The 16,802-nt window shown below is 52.7% G+C and overlaps 4 protein-coding genes across 4 annotated transcripts; 2 read left to right on the top strand and 2 right to left on the bottom strand.

Moving 5' to 3' along the window:
• Nucleotides 1–1,762: 1,762 nt before the first annotated feature.
• Nucleotides 1,763–3,309, bottom strand: WBP1 (dolichyl-diphosphooligosaccharide-protein glycotransferase; the record flags this gene model as incomplete). The annotated part of the gene is made up of 4 exons (XM_083192061.1): nt 1,763–2,176; nt 2,238–2,938; nt 3,002–3,112; nt 3,168–3,309. The coding sequence occupies 4 exons, from the start codon at nt 3,307–3,309 to the stop codon at nt 1,763–1,765; spliced, it is 1,368 nt and encodes a 455-aa protein (XP_083053275.1).
• Nucleotides 3,310–3,696: 387 nt separating this feature from the next.
• N19M (NADH:ubiquinone oxidoreductase subunit NDUFA3) lies at nt 3,697–3,992 on the top strand (the record flags this gene model as incomplete). The annotated part of the gene is made up of 2 exons (XM_083192060.1): nt 3,697–3,883; nt 3,946–3,992. 2 exons carry the CDS (start codon nt 3,697–3,699, stop codon nt 3,990–3,992), a joined length of 234 nt encoding a protein of 77 aa, XP_083053274.1.
• Nucleotides 3,993–4,346: 354 nt separating this feature from the next.
• BPH1 (uncharacterized protein) lies at nt 4,347–12,505 on the bottom strand (the record flags this gene model as incomplete). Its single annotated transcript, XM_083192059.1, has 7 exons — nt 4,347–4,391; nt 4,497–5,183; nt 5,238–5,355; nt 5,555–8,879; nt 8,933–9,416; nt 9,470–9,867; nt 9,916–12,505. The coding sequence occupies 7 exons, from the start codon at nt 12,503–12,505 to the stop codon at nt 4,347–4,349; spliced, it is 7,647 nt and encodes a 2,548-aa protein (XP_083053273.1).
• Nucleotides 12,506–14,454: 1,949 nt separating this feature from the next.
• On the top strand, nt 14,455–16,166 carry PRB1 (S8 family peptidase; the record flags this gene model as incomplete). The annotated part of the gene is made up of 2 exons (XM_083192058.1): nt 14,455–14,835; nt 14,943–16,166. 2 exons carry the CDS (start codon nt 14,455–14,457, stop codon nt 16,164–16,166), a joined length of 1,605 nt encoding a protein of 534 aa, XP_083053272.1.
• Nucleotides 16,167–16,802: the final 636 nt, after the last annotated feature.

Genomic DNA, 16,802 nt, shown 5'->3' with positions numbered 1-16,802 from the left:
CCACCAGCTGCCAACAGCTGTCAACAGCTGTCAACACTGTCAACACTGTCAACACTGTCAACACTTTCAACATCTTGATGGGCCTTCACCGCTCCCTCGTTTCATCTCCATTTAATCGGCCAACCAACGATCAGGATCAGGAAAGCCAACATCAAGTGTCGTCACCTAGGTCTGGAAATTCGTTGATTGGGCAAGTGCGCAATCACCACCATCTATGTTCCCGACTATAAATGCCTTCCTTCTCTCCCACTTCCTCACGACTTCTTCCTTCCTCATCATTACCATCAGTCTTCCTCACAGATCTTCATGCCATCTCTTGTCATCTCTTGTCATCTTCCCACAGCATCTCGAACAGCTTCGACATCCTCTTCATCGCTCACGACACGCAAGAGTTCCAAGTTCAGCAGTGCTCAACGCTTCATTCCTCTCCAGTCATGCCAAGGGCAGTGATGATGGACTCTACGCAAATCCGTAAGCCCGAGGGCCAGAACCCACTCGGCAGGATCGTCGTGAGCGACTCTCCATGGACTCCCCCCAATAGAACCCAACGCTACAGAACCCTTTTTTTCCCACAGCGAACCGGGGAGTCCTGGAGCAGCAGAGTTAGCCTCTTTCTGGTGGACAGAACCCACACCAGATCGATGGCCTGTTCTTCTCTAGGAGAAGAACAATCTGAGCCCTCTTTTCGGCACTTTTTCCAACACTAGATGCCTCCGACATGATTTCCTCTGGGCTTCTTTTGCTATCAGCCCGACGCCTCCAGGTAAGTATGGAGCTCCACGCTTGTTTGCTGCAGTGATGATCGCCATACACCAAAAGCTACGCGACTTCTCCTTTACTCAGCACACAGCCAGGGCACGAACCCACCCTGGCGAGTGTGTGAGCGTCAGGACCTGAACCCACCCTGGCGGGAGCGTGAGCGTCTTCAACCGAAGAACAGAGATCTGAGCAGCTTTTTTTCCGTTTCCTCAACCCATCTGTCTTTGCCTCGCTTTTCCCCTTCTGTTTGCCTTCGTTCCTTTCTGCCCTCACCTTTGAGCTCTTCACCACAGCCGCAATGACCGAAAAAGCCCTTGCAAGAAGCATAATCGTCCTTGGTCCTCTGCTCTGAGCAGATGGACCGGATGAGCTCATGATACTCACATCATATAGTTTTCAATCGGAGCAGGCTTGAGCTCGGAGGGAAGCGGTGGGATGGATGCTTGCTGACGGTGGATTTTCTTGGTGGGATGGTTAGCGGTCGAAGAAACAAAACACATGAGCCCGGTGATGATGGAATGTCCAAAAAGCCAAATTTGCAGGCAGCAGCGCCAGTGAGCTACGCCTCCAGTCGCGCGCGTTGTCAGTGAGAACACAAGAGAGCTAATCTGAGGGTATTTGTATGTGTTTTTCTTCGTCATAGCATTTCAATGGAAGATTTTAAAATCATCAAATGGTCGCCCGTTCAGCGTTAAGTGAAGTACGAGTAATCCAGGTCAAAATATCCAAGGGGAACATGGGTAGGGGAAATCCTTGGGAACAAACGTAATCACACGGCACTCTATCAGAGAAATGTTGGGCCCAGCACTCAATGTATCAATGATGTGCACCAAAGAACAGGATTCTATTATTCCTCTACGTGCCTGCTTGAAATCCACTCAAATCACACCTATCATGGGCCCAATAGTTTGCCTTTGCGATGAATTTTCCCATACCAGCGTGCCTTTCAATGGCACATTCAGATCGTACATTCTCTCATAGAGATCAGCTAAGTCTGCCTCGCTCACTGCGTCTTCTTAGAGGGAGCAGGCCGGCTGTACACCCAGACGGCGCAAAAGGCCAGGAAGCCAGTGATCGTCGCGCCGATGCCTGAGATCCATGGCCAGGCGGCGGAGATGACGAAGCTACGCGGCCACTCGTCGTGCGCAATGTGACGCACACTGACCGTGTTCTTCTCGTCGACGTTGGACAGGAAGGGGCGCTTGTAGTTGACGCGGAAGTTGAAGATGCCGTGCTGGTCCGGCAGGATAAAGGTGGTACCATAAACGGTAGCATCGGCAGTCGTCTCGATGGGTTCCAGATCGAGACGGTGGAAGGGAGACAACATGGAAAATTCAAGCTGCAGAGCGTCCGATTCAGGAAGAGTGTATGGGCGCCACGAGTCCCAGGAGTATTCGGAGACAGAGATGCTGTAAGACTGTAGATTCGTTAGCCATTGCCACCTATGCTTACTGTAAGGCAGTAAAATCATCACTCACCACTTCAGTCTTGACACGATAGATGCCTGGGTTGGTCTCATTATCACCCTTCAAACGGTGCTCAATGTTGTTCACCCTAAGAACGCCAACCTCCTGGAAGGTCCACCCTGACAGCCACTTAGCAAACTCCCTATTCGCAGTGGCTATCTTCTTCTCGCCCTGACGGGCTACCTGGGCGTCAAACCACTTGTCCTGAAGCATCTCAGCGGAGCCCAGGACGGCGACACGCGCCGAGTTACGCGCTTGGAAGGCCGACACAAGCGCCAACTGAGCACCAGCCCCGAAGAGCTCGTCCGCCTCGACCACATCACCCTGCTCCTTGGGGTTGTAGCTGTATGCCGTCGCGGGGGCACGCAAGATCGGCGTCAGAAGCTGGCTAGCGCCAAGAGCGTGGCCGACAGTTCGCGGAAGGGCGAGGACTGCGCCTTCGCCGACAGAAAACAGGGGCTTGATGCCGGCGCGGACGGGCGAGGGGGCGTCGAGAACGAGAACATCATGCTTCTCGGGAGCGGAAACGGTATCGAAGTTGAAGTGGTCGACGACGAGGTCGGTTCTCTCGGTGGGGAGGGAGATGCCAATCTCATTGAGGAAGGATACCATCGACGTGGACGAGGCATAGTTCGAAGACTGGGCAATGAGGATGTTGCCCTCGGCATTGACAAAGTCAACGAGTATGTTCGGTGTCAGCTTAGGGCCAAGCGCTACATTGAATGGTAAGCATTTTTTAATCTCAGCGCAGCTGCAGCTTTAGCTTTCCAGCGCACCTTTGACCTTGGTGGGCAGAAAGACCAAATGGTCATATGTCCTCTCTCCCAGATGGAACAGCTTCAGATCATCGCTCCGCGGCGTATCATACGTAATCTCGTAGCCTCGAGCTATTTCAATCGGTCAGCCATCATCCTCACCCTCCAATCCCTCTAGGTATCTCACCCGCCAGGTCGCCGAAGAACGTAGTGTAGGCCTCCTTGTCTGCGACATCATCGGCCACTACTAGCAGCCTATTGCCCGACGTGCTGGCAGCCGACACAATCGCCGCAAAAAGAAGCACGACAAGGCTCAGGAGCGACCGCATCGTGCCGGTTTTTCGCGAATTGTGGGCAAAAAAAGGGGACGTTGTCAGGGGCAGATTGTTGGTGTTGTCGGAAAGACCGTTCGAAAGCTCCCAAAGCTTCGGGATACGTAGCCTCGTCCAGGCCCCAGCAGCCACCGGGGTGGGGAGCGCCACTGGTGGACACCACACCAGTGGGGGTTTCTGAACCAGAGACAACCCGGCACTATGTTTTTCCGAAATCTCAATCCAACTGCATCGCATGCATCGTCCATCGTGAGAGCTTCAGTCCCCGAACCAATCCACCAAGCGCAACCTCAATATCCTCAATTGAGTACGTGCAGGCTCGCCCCTCCGCCCCTCGCTCTCCCCCAAGATTCTGACACCTTGTGCTCGCTACAATAGGCCACCATGTCCGCTGCGCCGCACTTCTGGTCCACCCCCTTCAAGTACTGCCGCTGGGCAGCCCGCGAGCGGCCCGCGCTCTTCTGGTCCGTCATCATCGGTGGCATCGGCCCTGTCATGATCTACCCCGGCCGCGCCCTCCGCTACCGTCTAGGCGACATTGACCCCCCGCCCGTCCCGTCCACCTATCCCGGTACGAACAAGACCACCTACGTCGAAGGTTGTGTCCACGCCTGCTGACCCAGTCTTGTCTAGTTCCCACCGGCCCGAGGAAACAATTGACCGGCTACGACGACGAATGAAAGCATAAGATTTCTGGAAGATCCCGAATAGTGGACGTTGAATGAATGTCGAGTCATGGACGGATGACTCTTGTACATATAGGGCGTTTCGAGGCCATGGACAAGCCATTACTAGACAAGGACCTCAACAGTCCTGATTGACGCTACAACAAGCTTTTCCTTGAATTCAACCACCGATCCAAACAAGACAGCAAGTGTGATATGTATATGCTTGCTGGTCTTGCGCGCAAGTCCACCAATCCCAGCACCCCCCTACGTATCGACAACGCCACAAAACGCCGCAGCTCATGCATCCAAGGCTCATTATTCGCTCGTTCGTGTCTTATACGAAGAAACACTGTGCGCAATTCTGATCTAGGCCAATTCCTTAGGGAGTTGTGCGCCAGCCCACGAATAACCCTGTGAAGTCGCGCTCTATCTATCTTTACCAGCAAAATTCCATTCATACTGTTTGTTATTAGCAACGGGCATCTTACGTGAAATTCCTAGGAAGGAAGTACTCACCACACGGCCGTCCTCGTCACCAGTATAAAGGCACGTTGGCATCGGACTAACACAGGTAATTCCAGCTTCTGTGTTGCCACCTGTATCAGCCTTGAAGTTGATGTGGTCAAGGCGTCGCAGGAAGTCAAGGGTCCACTTCCCGCCCTTGATACTCTTCCGCCACACATTGACGCGGCCCCGGCGGTGGCCAGTGAAGATGAGCTGATCCTCGAGCCACTCGTTCCCGGCGCCTTCGTAAAAGGCGCACGAGTGGACATAATCATCCTGGTCAAGACAGACGTTGACATCAAGGATCAGAGACCCATTGAGTGTATACAGAAGCACATTCGGTCCCGAGCAGAGGAGAATCTCGCCAGTCACGCTGTTGATTTTCGCGTCCTCCACCGGTCGAACCAGAGGCAGCTTCCGAATAAAAGCCAACTGGTTCAGGTCCCACAGCAACGCCTGTCCATCCGAGGACACTGACACAAACGTGCTGAATACTTTGCTCACGGCAATCGTTGTCACTGGTGTCTTATGCCCAAATAGACTTGACTTCGGAGTAATCTCGACTGGCTTGTTTGGTGATGTTTGCACCATGAATACGGAGATAACGCAGTCCTCTCCAGCCGTGATGAGCGTCTTTGAGTCGGCAAAGGTTGCGCACGAGATTTGGCCGATGTGAAGGTTCTCAAATAGCCCAGCCAGCTTGAGGGTGTCAGCATTCACTCTACCTACCATGGTGCCCACCGGGAAGCTTACCTTTCTATTATCGCCGTAGATGAAACGGATGCTGTTGTCAGCGAAGCCCCATTCCAGATACTTGTCGTACGGAGGGAAGTTGAGGCGAAATGGGGAGGTGCAAAGAAGGCGATCAAGCCTAGGAGCGTAAGTCAAGGACGCTACACGTTCTCGGCTCTCTATAAACGTTGTTAGATTCAGTGTCGACAGGGAGAAGGGAGAGATGGTACAGCATACCTAGCAGAGGATTCGGGAGACACCGTAACGAGAATACCGCTGTATCAAGCCTCCGAATGGGGCATCTCAAATTCTCTCGGGTCGGATGTGGTTTGGAAAACACTTGGTGCGGTGTCTGCCCAAAGTTGTGGATTACGCCGGCAGTTATTGCTCGCTCATTCGCATCTGTGATGCGATCCAAATCACTTGCACCAGCATAAGATAGGTGGTGGAAGACGTTCAGATTCTCCACCGCCGCCTCGCCTCGCTGCTTGTACCCGAACACTAGATCAATCCAGTGGTTTAAGTTCTCACTGACGTATGGGCTCTCGAGAGCCTCACGGTGCTTGGCGATGAATATCTTCGGATCTCCTTTGGCCCAGGGTGGCAAGATGACATTATCGACCTTGGCGCCTGTGCTCTGCCGACGACCAAAGTCATAATCATTGATATTGGTCAAGAATTCTGGGAGACAAAAGAACTCGGGTGTCAGTTCTCGTACGTCGGCCTTGTTCTTTCGGGAAGCAGAGTCCCAGGCATCTGGAATGGACTGGAAGAGGCGATCCGCGTGGTCGAAGCTGTCACCCTGAACCAGCAAGTAAGACTGCACAAACGGCGGTAACCGGATTAGGTATGACGAAACAATCATCGCCGAGGAATAGTGAGTCCCGTAATGAAACGGTTCTTGCCCAATGTCTTGCAGAGCAGTGTACGTCTCGATAAAGTCAGGGACCCGGCCGTGAGTTTGCGCTCCCATTGGCTTTGAGAGGTCACGGAACGTTGCGGGGTCGTCTAAGTCTAAGACGTCGCTAGTGTAATCAGCAATGATCCATGGAAACACAGGGTACTGCGTAAGATCATTGAATGTTCTGCCAGCTAGGGTGTTGACCATCATGAGATAGTGGAAGTTAGAGACTTCGCCCTTTTGCCAGCGCTTCATGATGGGATTCCACGGTGCTGCATTGAATAAAGTTCCGAGTCTTGAACCAAGCCCCTGAGGGGCCTCATCAACAACCTTGAGCACCTCGAGCCGCCACGCGTCCTCGGGGTTTGGCAGCGCACTGGCCGTGCTCGTATGAGGTGCCTTGTTCATCATCTTCACGAAAAGCTCGTCTCTCATGGCGCTGTTGATCTGCGTGAGAAGATAGCTGCGCCCGTCGGTGAAGAAGATCTCAATGGCAACATCGCGAAACAAGAACCGTCGCTTTGAGATGCTGATAACGTCTTGCCACCGCCAATGCCTCGATTCCTGTTCTCGGTTGCCCGCGTTCTGGCGCTTCTCCATCGTCTTGGCACCCGTTACCACTTGGGTGAATGGATCTCGCTCCTCGGGCGGAGCTTGCCATACATTGACAATGTCGCCACTGGCGCACTGGAAAACGTTGTCCATAATGTAGAGAGCATCTTTACCTATTATGAGGATGCCCTCGCATGCTTCGAGGCCTGTGATCCGAGATACGTTGTAGGCCGCTTGTACCTGGTCTCCGTGCTCCAGTCGACGCATGACCTTTCGGTTTTTGTCCTCGAAGCTGTCTTCATCATTGGGGTCATTTGGATCATCGACCAATTCGAAATCATCCTCGGGGGCGAACCCAGACTCTGCCTGGTCAGCATTCCGTTGTTCAGACCTGACCAAGTTCCCATCACGGTTTCCATCCGCCAAGTTGGCTGATGATCTCTTCTTTGGTGATGTCGCCGTTGGCGCCAGAGACGGGGAGGGGTTCTCCATCGTGTTGACTTGTAAGGTGGGTTGCGGAGTTCCAGTGCCCTTGCGCTTCGGTTGATAATTGTCCTCCTTGGCGGAATAATCAGGAAGAAGCCTCAGCCTCATCCTGTTTCGCCCCTCCGTCCGGTCCAGCTTCCACTTAGCTGGGGTAGGTTCGCTGAAGACGGCACCAGGCCTCCTGAGGTCCCTCTCCATTTTCCGCCATGTAGGTATGAGGAACGCCAAATCATCTTGCTGATCCTGGATGAGGCGCTGGGATTTGAAATGCTCCGAGCTGTAAATGCTCTTCATCCACGCACTATTACCAATCTCGTGGTTGAAGAGTGTTTTGTCGGCCACTTCGTTCTCTGCATACCACGCCCTGAGCTTATCCTTGCGCTTAGACAGTCGCGTCTTTGCTGTTTCAAACGTTCTGGCGTTTTCCGTGGCGACAAAATCTTCCCAAGTCTTTGCCATGGTGCCAAAGAAGAGTACGTCGAGAGAAGGGCGATGGTTGTCAACCCACTCAACAAACGTCTCATCATCCACCTCCGTCAGCTTCTGAAAATCCTGTGACAGTTTCCGCTGATCCGGCAGCATGCATGATCGGATAAGGGTGAACGATTCCTCGGGTTTCTGGACCAGGATGACACGCATCAAGGTCGCTGCAGCTAGCCGCACAGAAGGCTTGTCATCGACAAGCTTCGTGTACAGCTGGTACCAGAATAGTTTCAAGTAATCGTCATCAAAGCTGAAGCATCCCAAGATGGACATCTGCCAGTATGCCATTTTATCCATGAACTTCTTCGCATCCTCTTCAGCCGTCTCCACATTATCCAAATCCGACATTTTGAGAAGGATAACCCTCAAAAGGCAGCCACGAATCATGGAAACGGCTTGACTGCACAGTCGAACACTCTTCAACTGCTCAATATCAGGCCGCTGTAGAAATTCCAACAACATTCCATTGAAGTCGATCATGTCCTCGGCACCGTTGAGGAACCATCCCTCGAAGATTGCTTCCGAGAGGTGCAGAGAGAACCTCGCAAGGTTCGTAAGAATGCGTGGTTCGCAGATTGTCTTACCAGACTTCTGCACATAGTTCGTCACCTTCGTGACCATTTTTCGTAGAATAAATGACTCGAAATATGCCTGGTGTTCTTTAAATCCGGGAGGAACCTTGGTAAAGAGACCAAAGCCCGGAAACTCTTTACGGGAAATGAGCTGATCCATGAAGACTTGGGTGACAAGTTCTACGAGTTCGTCCAAAAGTGTACTGGGCTTCAAGGTCGACGAAACCTTCTGAGGCGACAAGGGATGACTGAGTCGAGCCGAGCTAGAATCTTGCCGAGTCTTGTGGGTGGTCAAGAGAACAAACGATGAGGCCCTCCGTAGCGGCGTTCCCTTAGGTGGCGTTGACTGCGGAGAGGGCATAGCATCGACGCTGCTAGTTCGCACGATGGGCGCAGGGGCAGTGCCCCCTCCCAAAGGCCGAATGATAACATCAGTTCCGTCAAAAGTAAGAGCTGCTTCACCAGAATTCAGTTCGACTTCCGGTGTCACGGCATCCGCGCTCACGATGGCGGGATATATAGCAGCCAACAAAAGCCGAACCCAATCCGAAGAAAGAGCGAATTCCCTAAACTCAGGGGATCTCAAGTGGAGATCCCGCAAAAACCATATCACAGTCTGTAAAACCGTAGTATGACCAAGAACTCTCTCCTTCTCGCCCGTAAAAGTCACTTGAGTCTACGTTAGTGAGTTTCGGCGGCTTTTGTCAACATTTGGCACTTACATCGACTATCCAGGGCGTCGGCAAGATCCATGGACTTTGCTCTCAGCCGCCCCTCAGGATTCGATGTTGTGGGTTTCCGGCTTCCTTCCGCGGGAGCCAGCCGGTCGGCTGGGGAGTCTGGATCTTCTTGGTGCCTCATGACTTCCTTGAACCCGTGTTGCAGCATGGAGGTGAGGATTGGGAGAGAGTCGGGGTAGGCCACCTTGCGCTCTCCGAAGATGTCCACAAGACTCAAGAAGTCAAAATCGCGCCCGAAGTCGACTTCGGCAACATCGTATCCAAACAGTATGCTCAGACAGATTGGCCACAAAGTGGGCACATCCCAAAATTTCCGCAGACGGTTAGCCATGATTGTAAATCCGCCAGATCTATTGGCAAATTTTGTGGTGTAGGTGTTTCCATGTGCAACAAGGAGGCGGGCAAGAATTTTGCAGCCATGGATAACAATTTCGACATCGTCTTCGGCAAGGAGGTAGAGCAACCACTTCAGTCATTATTAGCAGCCATGTTCCTGCCAAAACAGAAGGATTGTATTACCTTGTTTGTCACAGTCCTTGCAAACTTCTTGATATGATTGAAGTTGCCCTTTTCGCAAAGAATCCCCGAGAACATGACCAGTATCTTTGTGCCTAGCCTCTTCTTGGGGAGGTACTTGAGCCCAGTGGGAGAGCCGGAGCCTGGGCTCACTTCGGCCACTGTTTTCCTCAAAGGGATCGGAGTGCTCGATCTAGAAGCTGCTGACAATGGCCTTGGTGTGCGCGGTAGCGATGCTGCGGGCGAATGGAAAGCATAAGTGATGAACAGAGCTAAGGACCTCATCACCTCCGGATTGAGATTTGATTTCACCAAAACTTCAAAAGCAGCCATAAAGTGAGGCATAACCTCCTCAGCGACAGCTTCTCCCTTCACAGCATCAAGCAGCCTCTTGACGATTCCTGGCATATGTTAGAGAGCATTAATGACGGAGAAAGAAAATTACTTACGCATCCGAATCAGCCTCCTACGGTTGAATTCGTGGAACTTGCTGAGGACCGCAAAGGTCACAAACTGTTTATAATAGAGCTCTTGAACCCGAGGTTCCGACTTGCGCCATATGTCGAGGTCGATCAACAGGATGCGGTAGGCCAAAGGATTAATGATGAAGGATTCAATCGGCGAGGCGTGGTTGTATCCCACAAATCCGAGGGTAAGGCTAAGAATCCGGAATACGAGGCTGTTCCTTTCTTCGTTGGAGATCAAGAGCTTCGATACTGAACCATCATTACCAGTCCAGCCACCATAGCCTAGTTTAAATCGGAGAAGCATGCCTAGAATTCCATAGCCATTGTCTCTTTCCATGGCCTCGCTGTTCCGCCAGCTTTTCAGAATGCAATGAAACATGATTTCCAACGCCCGAACGGCCTCCTCAACGCTTGACGCCCTTTCTAGGAGCTTCAAAGCCAGGGGCGTGAAGCCAGCAAGGCGCCATAGGTTCTCATCCATATAGGATGGCACTGCTACGACGGGGCTTCCACGGAAGGACGCAATACCATGCGCCTTGAATAATGCATCTGTGACGCAAGGAACAGCACAGTTTATGGCCAGGGGCGAGCCTTCGTGATTCGACGAGCGAAACAAACTGCGCGCAGCTGATCGAGGTAGAGACCGAAGCAGTCCAGTGTTGAGAAACTGCACATTACTAGGGAATGTCGCTGGGGGGAGGATGCTAAGGAGGATCCTGGACTCGGGAAGTAACGTGCTCGCTTTCTCGCGAACGGCCTTCAGAATGTCGGAACTCTCATTGGTACCGGGGTGGGCAATCTCGTTGCGCAATCCCAAAGTCGCTGACGCCTCGTAGGTTTGGAATCCACCCAGGCTATCCTGAAAGTTACCTTGGTATCGAGGCCCAAGTCCAAAGTGCACCGCCAGGTAGTCATCGCTGAGCGCGTCCTCGAATAGGTGTGCTGAGGCAAGTGACCATCTTGAAAAGACTTGGCCCGGGCCAACCTTGTTAGACAAGTCCCGCGGGGTACCCAGGAAAGCCTGTACAGGATTCGTCTTGTTCTGGCTGGAGCTAAAAGAGGCAAAGCTCTCGTTGCTCCCGTTCGAGAGTGGTGGAGTTTGCGGGTAGTTGCAGCGCATCTGTTCCGCAAATTCTCCGTTGACATAAAGGGAGGCTTTGCTCGAGCTCATCGTCTTCGGCCGGCGATGGACAACAGCGATGTGATACCATTCCTTCTCCTTAAAGGCAACCGACTTAAATCTAATACTGGGCTTATTTGAGAAAACCGAAGTTTGCAAGATGAAATTTTGAGTGTCCCTCTCAAGATACATGAGCAAGAAGCATGTTTGTGTAGCATCAAACACGCCAAAGAGGGTTGTGTGGGAAGCCGTATCAAAGGTGTCCACGCAGATCCAGGCAGTGAAGGTGTATCCAGCCGTTGACTGGGGTGGAAATGAACGGCCCAGGCTTGGGAGTTCGAGCGAAGAGTACCCGTGGATTGACAAATCGAACTGAAAGAACGGGGGCCCAGAGTACTTAGTCGTCATGTCCAGACAGAACTCGGATGCCTCTGCACTAGAGGCCGTGAGCAGAAATTGGGTGTCAGCTGGTTGATTGATGCCAAGATACATGAGCAGCTTGCATATGTCCAAGACCTTTTGGTGCTCAACCGAGGTCAAGGTCGAATCAGGCGAAAAGGCGGAGCGCAAGAACAGCGAGAGCACACCGGTGGAGTGTATCGCAACACGATTGTGGACGGACTCTGAGGCGACGGAGTGTATCGTCTCCAGCACAATGAGAGATCCAGGGGTCGGCTTGATATCTTTTGCGCGCGGAAGAGCGCTCCAGAAGCTCACTACAGCTCTGAGAATCTCGGGGTGTCGAACAATGGTCTTAGCATTGACAAGCTCGCGTACACTAGGACCGACATTGTCGATAGACTGGGCCAGTAGAAGGTCCCACTGTTCTTCGACACTATCTTCATCCTCGCTTTGCGGTGGGTTCTCGGTATCTGGCCGAAGTGTCTTGGCAATGGATTGGCAGAGAAGGTCTATAGCCTCGTCGTCAAGACAAAAGGATAGCAGCTTTCCAAAGAGGTGGCAGGTAACCCAAGGATCTGGTTCAGCGCCTCCAAGCCCTATACTGGCGATGACCTGCTCAAGGGACTCCCAGCCCCCACCATCAACCCGGTATCTAAAGAAGCGCTTGTTCCCGGCATGGTTGCGCAGTGCAGACGATAGCACATTCAGCGCCTCCTTCAAAAGTTTGAATAGAGATAGTATTTCGGTCTCTGTGCGCTTCTCAGGATTGTAGTAGCCTGAAAAGGCACGTAAGGTGTCGAGGACCCGTTCAAAGCCTTGAGCGTGACGGAAATCGTCCTGGGGCCCGGCTGTGCCAGGTGCCGCTACCTGTTGGGCGACGCTGCGCAGGCCTTTAACGAGCTTGGAAGAGTCAGGATACCCATCTTCGCGGTGAACTGACGCATCTTGGGAAATTCTGTCGAGCTGAGCCGTCAATATTTCGAGCGACTTAGAGTGTGTAGGATTCGAGGCCGAGGTGGACGACCGATAACGTCGGGGAAGTGCAGACATGGTCCACTCGGTCAAGGAGACGGCTCTTCAGCAGCGCCCCAAATTTCCTCTTCCTCTCCCCAGACGCCCTTCAAGGGTCCAGGTTGCAGTCGCACAGATTCAGCATCGAAAGAGCGTGGTTTCGGGTTCGGAAGCGGAAGACGCGCGGAGCCGTGCAGCGGTCAAGGTTCGTGATGTGGGCGCGCCGCACTGGAGATCAAGTTTTGGAGGGCAGCTGCAGTTTGGAGGTCGACAAGAGGCCACTAGATGAACGTACCCCTAGATCATAAAACGAGTCGACTAAAACTCTGCGAGCTTTTAACGTGTGCAAAGTATGGAAATATGGCGGCTCGTGCCTTTTGGAGCAACGAAACCGTCGTGTCAGCGCCTGGCCTTGGAACTTGGAAGGCAGCAGGCGACGGCCAAACATACGGTACTCGTAGTCAGTCACGGCCCACTGTCAGCTCACTGCCCCGCCTTTGCCTCCAACTCCCGTCACCTCAGCCCCATCCGAAGGCACCTCACTTATCACTGCAAGCTCATGTTCTCACGAAGGTAGGTGGGCGAGCCACTGGCTTGATAGGGGAAAATTGGGATATCAATGCGTAAGGTAAAATTCGTTAGGTATTTATTTACTTGCAGCGACAAATTCTGTAGTGGTTGAATAATGTGTCTCATGACGTGGTGTTTTAAGAGCTGCTACTACTTCGTACCCTAAACCTCGGCGATATACAATGTCTCCAAGAGCAGATTTATGAATCTTCATCACTACTTAGAGCGCAATTCTACCTGTTATTATTTTATAGAATATATAGCATTATTTTGACTCGAGTGAAACTCATGACAATGGTTTGTTGGCTGTACTGGGGATTGTATAGGGTAGGGCATTAGAGAGACGCTGGTTGAGAGGGGTTTTGGATGTACAGCCACGTCAATCCTAAACCAGCCACACAATGGAGACTCACAGTTTCGTGTCACCCATTCCCAGGGTTCGGGAAAGTATGGGGAGTAAAGGTAGATGCATGCTCGTTTATTAGTTCTCAACGATCTTCTGTCAAAAGTTGAGAAACCCTGTATTGGGACGGTGAGAGCTGGGGCCTGGTAACGGAGCACGTGCAGCAGGCGACTGATCTTGGGGCCCAGAATTCAGATCAGGCGGTCACCTGGGATGGAGCTTCCCCCGCATTCGCAATCCACCACTCGGAAGGATTCACCCAGGGATGCCAAGTACCAGTACTTCACATCTGTCGTATTGGGGCACAGTTTTGGGGCGGCCGAGCTGGTGCTCCATCCTGCCTTGCCATGGATGATCTCAGTATTAAGAATGGCAAGTATCTCCCAGTAGGCCAGTGTTTAGATGGCGCTTTTCTTCGTCTTCTTTTTTTTTTTAATTTTTTTTTTGATAGGAGACCCCTGTGGGCATTTGGTGCGTTTGGTGCTGGAGTCCAGGTTGTCACGCAATCCGCACTGGAGAGGACACGTCTGGTCCAGGACCGAAGCGCTGAACACGGAGCTCTGGGGTTCCGGATGCCTGACGCAGGAACGGCACAACAGGGGCCCGTCCTGAGACATGTACCTGTACTTTGTCTTTCTGAGGCGCGGCTCGCTGTAAAGCTCCCGTTATCGCATCGCCTTGGAAACCAAGATGTCATCGGATTGGCCAAATCCGCCACCCGCTAAGCCATCATGAGTCTCGATTGCCCCACAGTCTGTTATCACTCGGCTGGCTGGTGACTGGATGCGTCACTGCCTGTGCCTGTAGTGCCTGGGGACGATGGCTTTATCAGCCTGCTGTCGCTCGTCATCCGTCCCCAACCATTCTCCCTTCCTTCATCCTCCCCCCATCACCATCATCATCAACCACATCCATTACGCGGACGGGCTGCCTTCCTTTCTCTAGAGAGCTCCTGGATTGCGGTTTACTTCCTCGTCTTTTACCTTCTTTTGCCCGTCTCTGGTAGACGATCACCATGCGGAGCATTGCCGCCCTCTCTCTGGCGGCCGTCGCCCAGGCGGCCTCGTTCAGCACCGAGACAATCCACGGAAACTCAGCCCCCATTCTGAGCTCTGTCGATGCTGACAGCATCCCCGATTCCTACATTATCAAGTTCAAGGATCATGTCGATACCTCAGCTGTCAACGACCACCACAACTGGATTCAGACCATTCATGAGGATGGTCACAAGCAGGATGACCAGTATCTTGAGCTTCGCAAGCGAGGCCTCGTCGACGACTTCGTTGGAAAGGTGTTTGGCGGTGTGAAGCACACCCTCTCCATCGGCGAGGGTTTCAAGGGCTATGCCGGTCACTTCCACCCTGACGTGATCGAGAAGGTCCGCAACCATCCCGATGTAAGTTGAATCTTCCTTGTACCCTTTTGTCGTCCTATAGTCTGCTTCTAGGCGAACTGGTTTCCCTTTGTCTATAAAATTCATTGTTGCTAACAGCCTACCACCAGGTCGAGTACATTGAGCACGACACAATCGTCCACACTATGCTCCCGGTCGATTATCAGGATGCTGTGACCGAGGACAAGTGCGATGGCGATACCCAGAAGCAGGCTCCTTGGGGTCTTGCCCGTATCTCTCATCGTGATACTCTCGGCTTTGGTACCTTTAACAAGTACCTCTACACCGAGGAAGGCGGTGAGGGTGTCGATGCCTACGTCATCGACACTGGCACCAACACTGAGCATGTGGACTTCGAGGGCCGTGCCCATTGGGGCTCTACCATCCCTGACGGAGATGCTGATGAGGATGGCAACGGCCACGGCACCCACTGCTCAGGCACCATTGCCGGCAAGAAGTACGGTGTTGCCAAGAAAGCCAACATCTATGCTGTCAAGGTCCTGCGCTCCAATGGCTCCGGGACTATGGCCGATGTCCTCAAGGGAGTTGAATATGCCGCGGAGGCCCATGAGAAGCAGGTTGCCGCAACCAAGGATGGTAAGCGCAAGGGCTTCAAGGGCTCCGTTGCCAACATGTCGCTTGGTGGCGGCAAGACCTCTGCCCTCGATGCCGCTGTTAACGCTGCCGTCCGCGCTGGTGTCCACTTTGCCGTGGCTGCGGGTAACGACAACGCTGATGCCTGCAATTACTCGCCTGCAGCCGCCTCTGAGCCCCTCACTGTCGGTGCCTCTGACCTCAATGATGACCGTGCCTACTTCTCCAACTATGGAAAGTGCACTGACATCTTCGGCCCTGGTGTGAGCATTCAGTCTACCTGGATCGGCTCCCCCTACGCCATCAACACCATCTCTGGCACCTCCATGGCCTCTCCCCATCTTGCTGGTCTCCTCGCCTACTACCTATCTCTCCAGCCTGCCGGCGACTCCGAGTTCGCTGTTGCCCCCATCACCACTGCAGAGCTGAAGAAGAGCGTCATCTCTGTCGCAACTAAGGGAGCCCTGAATGGCCTCCCTGACTCTGACACTCCCAACCTGCTCGCCTGGAACGGTGGTGGCTGCAATAACTTTTCCAAGATCATGGAGGCTGGTAGCTACGAGGTTCAGCGTGACGACGCTTCTGTCGTCGGGAAGCTCGAGACATACGTTGCTGATGGCTTTGAAGTTGTTTCCGGGAAGGTCGACAAGTTCGAGGAGAAGGCTGCCAAGTTTAGCGAGCACGTTCGCGAGACCGTTGATGGGGAGCTGAAGAAGCTTCTCTCCGAGCTCCGTGTTTAAGAGTCTTGGCACATTCACCCCGGATATGCGTGGCAGGTAGAGAATGGTTTTCCTTTGGTTTTTGGGTATTGCACTTGGGCGGATCGGGCGTAGAAAGGTCGCTACACCTCACTAGGCATCGCTGAAGTTTCGTTGTTTGCGCTTGTTTCGGTGTGTATAGCTGGGTCACTCGAGGATGTTATCTTGATATTAGAATGCATACGAACATTGAATCACCTCAGATTTGACCAATATATTTCCTTACTATAACCCTAGTCAGTACCTTCTTCTTTCGTGCCCTTGGGTCCGCGGCGCTGGACCTGGATTCCTGACTGCCTGTTCGTGGATGTATTGATAAGGAAGGCTGAATCAAGGTTTCGCAATGTCCTAGGGGTATAGGGGGAGCCGTGACCTTATATCACGCTTGCTATGGATAGCACTACTAAGACACCTTAGCGATGGCTCTTTCTCTAGTAGTACGCTCCTTGGCGATTCCACGGTAAGAGTGCTACGGATTGCATCGCCCCTGGAAGGTTGACCGTCCAATTATCTAACTGTTTTCTTCTACTTGCACGAATAGTACTATCGTCTTCACGGCCGTATTCTAGCTATGACTTGATGCTGCCTTGGCCGCTTCAACTGGAGACCTGGTGCCAG

The sequence above is a fragment of the Amphichorda felina genome (genome assembly GCF_050947745.1).
Source record: "Amphichorda felina strain 45539 chromosome Unknown scaffold_2, whole genome shotgun sequence".
NCBI lineage: Eukaryota > Fungi > Ascomycota > Sordariomycetes > Hypocreales > Bionectriaceae > Amphichorda > Amphichorda felina.
Note: the sequence above shows the minus strand (reverse complement) of the source record. Positions and strands in the feature narration are given on the sequence as shown.